General features: G+C 33.1%; 1 protein-coding gene across 2 annotated transcripts; it reads left to right on the plus strand.

Annotated features, from left to right (window-relative positions):
• Positions 1-5523: 5523 nt before the first annotated feature.
• LOC107788618 (amino acid permease 3) lies at positions 5524-10920 on the plus strand. 2 transcript variants are annotated; one of them, XM_075232927.1, is made up of 7 exons: positions 5524-5644; positions 8276-8382; positions 8511-8743; positions 9240-9333; positions 9454-9668; positions 9763-9902; positions 9992-10920. In XM_075232927.1, the coding sequence occupies exons 1-7, from the start codon at positions 5639-5641 to the stop codon at positions 10640-10642; spliced, it is 1446 nt and encodes a 481-aa protein (XP_075089028.1). In that variant the 5' UTR covers positions 5524-5638; the 3' UTR covers positions 10643-10920. The 2 variants fall into 2 exon arrangements, with proteins under 2 accessions (XP_075089028.1, XP_075089027.1); XM_075232926.1 differs by lacking the exon at positions 5524-5644 and having other exon boundaries at positions 7958-8381; positions 8509-8743.
• Positions 10921-11458: the final 538 nt, after the last annotated feature.

The raw sequence follows: 11458 nt of genomic DNA on the forward strand, positions 1-11458 counted from the left end.
ATTAGACCCTAATCTCTTGGTTCGAACAGGCACGGAACAGGCACGAGGAAACCTAGGGTTCTAGAGGGCAGATTTGGGTTTTGGGCTTTCTTGGTTAGATTCGGACCAAACCAAGCATGATTTGGTCACGAGGGGGGTCCGGTGATTGTCTGGTATGAATCTAGGGCAGATCGGTGTAGATCGAGTTTTGCTCGAAACCTAGAGGATGATTCGAACTAAACGGTCCACAGATCCATGTTCAGGGGGGTGAGATGGTCCTATGGTGTTAAGGTGAAGGCCACCGGCGTTCATGCCGCCGGCTTTCATGGTGAAGAATACAGGGGCGGCTAGGGTTTGGAGGGGAAGGGGATAAGGACGACGGTGACCTAAGGTTGGGGGTTCGGATAAGGGGGCAGGGTAAAGGTTATGGGTTTATATAGTTAGTGAGGGGTTGATTCCTAGCCGTTGGATGGGGTGCGATGAAGGGTCAGGATCTCTTGGCTGATGGGGGACGGTGTCGTTTCATCCTAAAGGGGTTTGGGTCGGTCCGGGTGGAAACGGGTCGGGTTCATCAGTGGGTTATGGGGAAGTGATCTTGGCCGTTGATCAATCTGAGATCAACGGCCCAGATCAGACTGGATTAAAATGGCGTCGTTTGGACGTTCTTAAAGTAGGATGGTCTGGACCGGGGTAAGCACGGGTTTTGGGCTGAGTTGTTTGGGCCAATTTATTTAAAATTGGACCGGCCCAAGTCCGAGAATTCTTTCTTCTCTTTTATTATTTTTTTTTCTTTTGAATTAATTTACCAAATAATACCATATAAAACCATAAACAACATTTTACATACAATTGACATTAATTATACTAACATCACTTAATGACAGAAATAAAAATGAAAGATGCACATTTTTTATTTATTTATTTTAAAAATAAACACGGACGAGATTACAGATAACTAACGAATATGCCACACAAAATCCAAAACCTGTACAGCAGGACCATTTGTCATATTTTTTATTTCTTTTGGAGCGATTGTCGCGCGAAACAAAAATCACGTGCTCACAGCTGCCCCTCTTTGTTCGGAAACACGAAGAGTTTTCGTGCAAAGATAAAGTGAGCGGGTATGAGCGATTTTTGCCTATGGACTACTCCGTGTGAAGGAATCAACTTAATTTTAGAGAAAACATTAAGCTAAAAATAAAAATTCCAGGAGCATCATAATGCGTGTCATGTTTTAATCTTTAGAAGAAAAAAATTCTCTTTTGTTTCTCTCGTCTTGTAAAATACTGCATCATAATGTTAGTTATATTTTATTCTTGTGGATATTTGAAAGAATTCTAATATGTTTAGTTAAAGGGTGCAAAAGTCGGTATACATAAAGTATCTCAAATAGCCGAGAAATCGAATTTGATTAATATTAGAAGTCCATGAAAACCATAGTATTAAGCATAGTTTAAAATATCAGTTTTACCCTACATGGTATTATTTGTCAATTAATATCCTAAGGATATTTTGGTAAACCAACATTATATTCATGTTTTTACAATAATATTGCGTTGCACGTTAATACCATATTAATTATTGCAAACTTATATAGAAGAATAAAGATTGTTGTAAAACATAAATGGGCGTTATTATTTTAATGATTTTTTGAATCAAAAGACATGTTGCAAAGCATTAGAAAGAATAGTTAGATAGTAACCTAAAGAAAATTTGCATATTAACCAACCACTAAATTATAAAAAGTTTTTGTTCTTAAAATCGTTGCAAAATTCCAAATTTTTAGATACTTCTCCATAATTTTAAAACAAAAACACAAACAAAAAATATTGTTAGAAGAATTACCATATAAAAAATTACAAACATATTTCGAGCATTGTGAGATTTACCAATAATTATCTTCTATGTAAAAATAGCACGGTATAGCCAGTTTTCGAACTGATCATCCAAAAATAGTCAGCGTTTACGAAGTCAATGAAAAATAGCCACTATTTTGCTGCAACAGAGACCGGTCCAGCATAATATACTGGAGTTCGGTGCACCTGTGTATGAACTCCAGCATATTATGCTGGACCGGTATACTTTGATGACTCCAGTATAATATACTAGGAGACTGGAGCACCGGTGCTCCAAACTCCAGTATATTATACTCGACAATTATACTTGCTGGAACTCCAGTATATTATGATGGAGTTCTAGTGTACTTATGCTGGAACTCCATCATATTATGCTGGAGTTCCAGCATACTTATCTTAGAACTCCAGTATAATATGCTGGAGTTCAAGCATACTTATGCTGGAACTCCAGTATAATATACTGACGTATTTTTCGGATTTTGAACAGTGTTTTCGCTCAAATTTATCTTTACATGAAAAGTGGCTAAATTTCGATTACTTTTGAAACTAAGCTATTTTTGAACGACCAGTTGTAAATCTGGCTATTTTTGAATTTCTCCCGTCACTTTTTAGTAGCCCCTAGGCCTTAGTAATTTCTCTAAATAAAAAAGGATTCTTCCTTCCTAATACTTTAAAAAGGATTCCATCAATAATCCACATATCAAAGGAACACGTATACGTTTGTTTCATCTATTTACACGTACACGTATACGCTACTTCTATTCAAATTGAAACATATTTAGTAAAGAGTTTTCTTTGCAAACACAAAATATATGTAAAATATGAAAGAGTCGTTCAACATTTCATATTGGTTTTTTATTTTATTTTATAGTTCTATAGATTAATATATAGATTATGTATAAGCACAAAAATGCAGAATTTTTAATTTTTAATTTGCATAATCAATTCACGGTAGCCCAGGACTCTCAGATGGATCCATTGATTATATTCTTGGCTTCCTTCCTTTACATGAAAATTATCAAAAGAAGACGTGCTTATATTGAGGAGAAGTCCTTGAGTACTCACTTGGGAAGCTATTCTTCCAAAGTATGAGAATCATTATTAGAATTAACTAACTTGATGATTAATTTTAGTTAATTTTAAAGTCCTAAAATGTTAGGTAAAAAATAAGATTCATAATGCTACGATTTTATCTATTATGGGTTTAGCTATAAGAAACTACCAATTTTTTTAATTGAATGCATGCATAATTCTATAAAAATGTTATACCAGTATCTCTAAGTTCTTTTTTTTTTTTGGTCCTAAACTTTGTGGGTGAACATTTATCCAATAAATATAATTTTTAATCAACTTGTCTATGATCAAAATCACATAGAGTAAGAGGAACAAACGAATTGCATTCATATTTCTTTTGTTATCCTAAACATATTGTTGCATATTAATGTCGGTGATTTAATTGATCCAACAAGAAACTAAATTTATATTTCAAAACATATTTTTGTCCAATTCTAATTAAAGAAAACATGAACTACCTAATGTACGCAATCTCAAAAAGTGCCATCGAATGGTTGGCAATTAAGAAATCTGCCTGTTTATTACAACCATATATCCTCAAATAAAAGTAACACATGAATATAAAGTTATTGCCTATATTCCATATTATTAGTGGTAACGATTTTTAAAGTATGTAATCTAGTTTTAGTACAATAGGTCTTCCAGATAGTCGATCCCTATCAATTAGTACCACTGTGGGATATTAGATAAGTGGTTCGATGATTTATGGGAACAGTTTCAGCCATAAGTGTTTCATCATTTTAAATTAGCGTGAAAATCAGATTGAACGTCAACTCTCATCCTCTCTGCTATTTATTTTTAATTCACCAAACATCTATTGTTTACCAAATATGATGGTAAATACTAAGAAACTTTCACTACGATAGAATGGAAAAGAAACATCAGAAATTTGACATGCACCTTTTTTCACCAAACCTTGAGTATTATTCGATTTTTTCTTAGTATTTAATTTATTGTTGGGAAATATTAACTTCCCTAAAGATTACTCAACAATTAAAAAATAAGAATATTGTACAAATATATTGGCGTATTTTCTGTTTATCGATTGAGAATTGAGATGTACACATGATTAAGAAAATAAATTACCTCGAACAGAATTGATATCCCATATGTGCAGCAATATCCGTTGATACAAAACATATAATTAAACAATGCAATAATATAATTAGCCTAAAGATATTACAGTTGAATTAATTATGCAACTCGAAGACAAAAATCACAACAAATAAGTCTCATTACCTCAAATTAGAGCACAAAAAACACCACATGTTTATTATTTTACGAACTTATATTTACGAAGAGAAGACCCTACCTAGAACCGCAACAAGACCCTAGTCACCTGAAAGCAAGTCATCATTGACAATTTTGCGAATATGAAAATAAAAGTATCAAGAAGGAAATGCATACTTTATTACATAAATTACCTGTAGAAGAATGATATTTCATATATATGTGCGAGGCAACATAATCCTATATACAATGTGTAGTATTATGTCCTAAAACTAATAGGATTACAAGGCTAATGTCTAGAATTCCGATTATGTCCTTTTATTGTGAGTTATTATTCTTAATATTAAAAGGTTATTTTTGTAAACCAACATTTTATTCATGCTTTTATAATAATAATAATAATAATAATAATATATATATATCTTCACTGAATATTTCATGTATTATTTGCAAAGGCAAGGCATATAAAACATTCCCAACACTAGAAAAGCCCTACATTGTGAAGCGTATCTAAAATAGCCTATTGTTTCCATAATGTAAGTAACTTCTGGATTTTTCCCTTAAATATGTGACATTGTATTAAATATTAATGCAAAGCTCGCTAACCGCAAGTTAATGTAATCATATTAACAACTCAAAAACCAAGAGAAAATAAATAAAGAATATGTAATATTTGTGGGTCTGTATAGGTATAATTCTAATTCTTTATGTCAAACCTATTTTCAAAGAGGGCAAACTAAAATGCGATCGACAACAATATCTTTTAAGATCTCTTTGTTTTCTTCTCTTCTCAAATAAAACAAATCAACATGCAGCACTCTTATAGATCCTTAAGGGGTGGTTGATAGTTAAAGCTAATTTGTTGTGCAACTCAAAGATGCCAAGATTTTCTTTGTCAAAAACCCTTTGAAATAAGCTAAGGTTAATCCACTCATCAAACTAAACAAAATATTTCTCTTACAACCTTTCTTTCCTAAGGCTTCGGGGAGCCTTATGTTTAGAATAGGATACTTTGTCCTTCCATTAATGGTAATTAGGTCTTGTATATGTGATTAAGAAAGGGAAAGAGGTAGCACCCTTTTCTTAAAATTATTCCAAAGACCATTATAAGGAGATGTTTGACTAATTAATAAAAATCGACTGGCTCTCAATTGCGACACAAAAGATATATAATCTTTGGCTTCAATTATTTATGGGAATGATTAATATCAAAAGAACCTAATTCTCTGTCAGCAACAATGGATGAAATTGAAGCAATAAATGAAGAATTTTTTTCTTCCCACTTTTTGATTCAAAGGTTCTCTTTTAAAGAGACAAACTTTGAATATTAATTTAATACATTGTTTCAACTAGTATAAATATGTTAGGTCATTGCTCAAATTAAGTGAGCAACACAACTCATCATTACTCTCTAACACTCCTTTCCTTCCCTTGTGATTGTACAATATTTGCAATTGTTTCATCAATTTGGGATAACATTCTAAAGGAGGAAAGATATAATGAAGGTTAGATACCAAGTCCTCAACTTGTTCTTCCTTTTTTTTTTTTTTTTTTAAAATTGCGAAGAATTTGACTATTTGTATGTATGTATGTATGTATGTATGTATGTATATATATATATATATATTTAGACATATTTTGTTCGTCAAACAATTATGATTGGGAAAGTATACTCAGGGTAACTGGATCCTGAGTGCCGTCGAAGCTTATGAACCAATTATAATGTCAACTGTATCTCATAACTTTCAATACATTTGTATATTCTGAAAGCATACATAGATGACAGTTTATAGCCCGTTTGGCCAAGCTGCAAAAATCAGCTTATTTTGAGAAGTGTTTTTTTTTCAAAAGTGCTTTTCTCAAAAGTACTTTTGGTGAGAAGCAGTTTGTGTTTGGCTAATTAGTTTGAAAAACACTTCTGAGCAGCAATTAGTGTTTGACCAAACTTTAAAAAACTGCTTCAAAGTGTATTTTTCTCAAAAGTGCTTTTCAAAAAACTGCTTTTGGAGAGAAACTACTTTTTTCAGCTTCTCCAAAACTGCTTCTGCTCCTCCTCAAAAACACTTTTTTTTTCCTTCCAGAAACTTGACCAAACACCTTAAATTGAGGCGAAGTGCTTTTGGCAAAAAAAAAAGCACTTTTGGCCAAAAATAAGCTTGGCCAAACAGGCTATAAGCCACTTAAGATAGACTATAAGTAGACTAAAAAAATTGCACAAAAAAGTAATTTTATTGAGTCGTACAGTCTGAATACTATTTGTAAAACATAAGCTAGATGACGAAATGAGAAGATCCACAATATAAAAGATCGTGATATGAATGATTCGACAGATTTGTGCTTCACTTAAAAAACATATCCTGTAATTAATATCGTGTTTTGCATGCATGATTTGACGTGTAGAAGTATTCTAAAAAATTTTAGTATTATATATTTGCTTCTTGGAAATAAAAAGTCCAGGTAGAAAACATTGCTTAAAAAGACAGCAATGAAGAAGAAAATGTTCTCACAAAAGTCAGAAGTTGCAATAACTCAAACAGTTAGCCAGTCTGGCTCCCATATACTAGCTTACAAAATTAACCATATCCACAATAAATACAGAACAAGTTCAACACTCAACTGCTCTTCCTCTGGACCTTCCCCCGAGCACCAAAAAGAAATAAGTGAAATGCAAGAAAAAGTTAATTGGAATAAGAAAAAAATCAGAAAAGAATATTTGCCTAAAATGCAAAAGCTTAGTGGGAATCCAACTATTTCATCCGGTTATATTTATTTGTAACTTTTTAGTTTTGTTCCAAAAAATTTATCATTTTAGAAAACTAAGAAAGAATTAATTATATTTTAAAATTATCCCTACTTCTCCAATAAATATTTGAATTTTGATGATGATAGCGGCATATTCATTATTACATATAATTGTGGACCATATCAAATTACATGCCCAGAATAAATATAAATAAAGTAAAATAAAAAATATGTTTTTTATATTTTCCTAACAATCTTATTTTTACTAGAAAGAAGAAAATTAAAGTATTTGGTCAAGCTTTTGAAAGGAAAAAAAGTACTTTGATAAGAAGCAGAAAAAAATAGTTTATCTCCAAAAGCACTTTTGAGAAAAATACACTTAGAAATAATTTTTAAAAGCTTCACCAAACACTAATTGCTGCTCAGAAGTGCTTTTCAAATTAATTAGCGAAATTCAAACTGCTTCTCATCAAAAGTATTTTTAAGAAAAGTACTTTTGAGAAAAAACACTTGCCAAACATACTACTCCCTCCGCTCCAGTTTATGTGAACCTATTTCCTTTATGGTGCTTCAAAAAGAATGACCCATTTCTAAATTTGGAAATAATTTAGTTTGAACTTACAATTTTACCATTAATGAAAAGCTTTTATAATCACACATATTCTAGCTCCTTTTTTGACTTGTTTAGGACTACAAATTCCAAAAATCTTTAGTTTTTTTAAATTTCGTGCTCAATCAAACGTATTAACATAAACCGGAAGGGGGAGCATTAGACAAAATAGACTAGAAGTTGGGCACAATATACAAAAGAGCCATCACTCTCATGTCAAAGTCAAACTACTTGGAGTGAGTCCAATTGCTCTTTGGTGGTCGTCAACCGCGTATTTCTTTCGTTCTTCTGTTTTCTTTCTTATTTTATCACGTGCCTTTTATAATATTTTCTTTCTCTTTTCCCCTTACAATGAGGGAAACAATAAAAGTGCATATACAATTTCCACTTCAATTTTCATTTAGAATTATTCCCATTACAATTTCTTAGGGACCGTAATAAATAAGCAAATAAATATGGAGTATACAATTATCGAAATAAAAGGGACGACAGATGGCTTTCCCTATTATTTATATACTCTCTCTCTCTCTATGCCATCTTTCAAGCACCTCTACTTATTTCAGCTCAAACTGAGTTAAAGGAGTAATAGTGAATAGTGTGGTCCATTGAACTCAGAAACTGAGTGAATAGACTCACTGCTGCTTCTCTCTGCCTCTACTTTAGCTACCTAGTCATTGAAAATTTATTTTTTGAACGAAGCTAATCTTTTATAGAACAGTAGTAGAAGCAAAAACTCATCATTTCTGTGTTTTCTTCTTCTTTGATTTCTGTTAAAATCACAAAGATGGGAGAAAACAACAACGTTGCTTCAAAACACCAAGTGTTCGATGTTTCCATTAATGTGACTGAATCCAAGTGCTTTGACGATGATGGCCGTCTCAAAAGAACCGGTAATCCTTTTTTTTTCCCTCATATTTTGTGGTTCTTTAACTCAACCCCATTTCAATTCTTGAATTTTGGTATTAAACTTTCTGATAAATCTTGGGACGTTCCCCCCCCCCCCCCCCATTTTTACAGCAGAGCGTTTGGACGGCAAGTGCTCATATCATAACAGCTGTAATTGGTTCGGGAGTTTTGTCTTTAGCATGGGCAGTAGCTCAACTTGGTTGGATTGCTGGTCCTATTGTTATGATTTTGTTCTCTTTTGTTACTTATTACACTTCCGCTCTTCTTGCCGATTGTTACCGCTCCGGCGACTCTGTTTCCGGCAAGAGAAACTATACTTACATGGATGCTGTCCAAGCCAATCTTGGTATGCATATAATTCTTTTGTTTCTTACGCCGAAATAACTTAATTTTATCCTCTTATATTCTGGGTCACACATAGCCTTATCGTTAGCAAGTTTTGTATTTGTCTTAACCTTTAACGAAACTCCAACATAAAATTAAATGGGTTCCACATGACGAAACCCTTTTTAAAAAGGTGCAAAATTTATACATCTATTCTGAATACAACAACAACAACATCGAGTTTCTTGGGAGAGTAGGATGTACGCATCCTTACCCTATTCTAGAAGGGCAGAAAGACTGATTCCGGAATACATACATATATTTTGACTATGATTTAAAATTACTCTTGATTATACTTCTAAGTTAGAGCGACATTAAGGACAATCGAAAATAGGGGACAATTTACTAGCGATAATGATAAAATTAAGATATATTTTGTATAGTAGAGAGGTCTGTTTCTTTTTCTTTCTTTTTTACTAATTTACTCAAATTTGGGTATTTTTTAAAAATGATTTCAGGTGGGCTCCAAGTCAAGATTTGTGGATGGATTCAGTATGCGAATCTTTTTGGAGTTGCTATCGGATACACCATTGCATCTTCAATTAGCATGATGTAAGTATAGTTGTTACATTTGTGATTTGATCTTTTTTCTCTTAATTTTTTTTAGGGGGGTGTTCAAATACTGAGCTCATTTTTGTTTGTTTATATTATTTTCGATGTAAAAATGAACAGAGCTATTAAAAGGTCTAATTGTTTCCACAAACATGGTGATCAAGCTCCTTGTCAAGTATCCAGCACTCCATACATGATCATGTTTGGAATAATAGAAATCATCTTCTCCCAAATTCCAGATTTTGATCAGATTTGGTGGCTTTCAATTGTGGCTGCCGTTATGTCTTTCACTTACTCTACTATTGGACTAGGATTAGGAGTTGCTAAAGTGGCAGGTTTGTTAAAAATTTCCATATTTTCCTTCAAAATATTTCATTTTCGGTTAATATTCTGCTTCACTTTTTTTTCCCGATACCCTTGTAATAACAGAAACTGGAAAAATCGGAGGAAGTCTCACTGGAATTAGCATCGGAACTGTGACTGAAATGCAAAAGATTTGGAAAAGCTTCCAAGCCCTTGGAGCTATCGCTTTTGCCTATTCTTACTCTCTCATCCTTATTGAGATTCAGGTAATACCACAGGGCCTTTATCACTTTTCTTTTTACTCAAAGAGCATTTTAATTTAGCTTGATGTTATATTAATTTCTAAACATTACAGGATACACTCAAATCTCCACCGTCAGAATCCAAGACAATGAAAAATGCAACTCTAATTAGTGTAGCAGTAACAACAGTTTTCTACATGCTCTGTGGCTGCTTTGGCTATGCAGCATTTGGAGATCTTGCTCCTGGAAACTTACTAACTGGTTTTGGATTCTACAATCCTTATTGGCTACTCGATATAGCGAACATAGCCATTGTCGTCCACCTTGTTGGTGCATACCAGGTTTACTGCCAGCCCCTTTTCGCCTTCATTGAAAAAACAGCAGCAGAATGGTACCCCGAGAGTAAATTCATTGCCAAAGAGATTAGTGTCCCGATTATAGGCTATAAATCCTTTAAACTCAACCTTTTCCGCATAATTTGGAGGACTATTTTCGTCATCATCACCACGGTCATATCTATGCTATTGCCATTCTTCAATGACATAGTTGGAATTCTTGGAGCCTTTGGGTTTTGGCCGCTAACAGTCTATTTCCCGGTGGAAATGTACATTGTGCAAAAGAAGATAACAAAATGGAGCACAAAATGGATTTGCCTTCAAATGCTTAGTGTTGCTTGCCTTATTATCTCAATTGCTGCAGCTGCTGGTTCTTTTGCTGGCGTTGTATCTGATCTACAAGTTTACAAGCCTTTTAAGACGACTTGATGATACTGAATTTGATTGTCAACATTATGGAAAGGCTTCAATTGTTGTTGATGTTCATAACCAAAACAAGGCCAAAGAAGGCCTTGACTAGCAATAAGTTGTTTTTTTCGGTTTGTAGTTCCTTTTTAGTAACCATAACAAAAAGGCAGTCCTTCTATGTATTTATGTTAGGATGTTTGAAAGGGCAAATAAAGTCGTAGTATATCAACTGTGAATTGTAATCATGTTGCACTAAAAGTTTGAAATCGGAAATGAAGCCAATGTCTCAATTTATTCAACTCCTCCTTCAAATTTATTTAACAAACTATACATACTCTAAGAGCCGCTAAGCATACTTGGCATGCTTGTAAGAACTATCTCACATCCTAACAATTTTAACAAATCATATATGTGAATAATTAAGGTCTGCGTAAACGGAAGATTCTCAGAATTCGCTGTACCAAATCAAGATTGACTGACTTATGAAGCAAAACTCCAGAGCATATTAACGTAATCCAATAGTAAGAACTAAAAGATGTTAATACATGATATATAGAGCCCGTTTGGATTAGCTGATTAGAAGTAGCTGATAAGCAATAAGTGCTGAAATTGATTTAATAAATAAGCAGTTATGTGTTTGGGTACAAGTGCTGAAATTGATGATAAGTTGTTGCAATATTTGATAAAAAAGTGCTGATAAGCTCTTTTTCTGTTAAAATGACTTGAAGAGTCATGGATTAAACCTGTTTTATTATTAAAAAATAGAGTTTTAATATGACATGGCATATTAAATGTGTAGAATTTATTTTCTAAGTCAAAAATAGTTGGGTAACTTTG

Source organism: Nicotiana tabacum, chromosome 16 (assembly GCF_000715075.1).
Source record: "Nicotiana tabacum cultivar K326 chromosome 16, ASM71507v2, whole genome shotgun sequence".
Lineage (NCBI taxonomy): Eukaryota > Viridiplantae > Streptophyta > Magnoliopsida > Solanales > Solanaceae > Nicotiana > Nicotiana tabacum.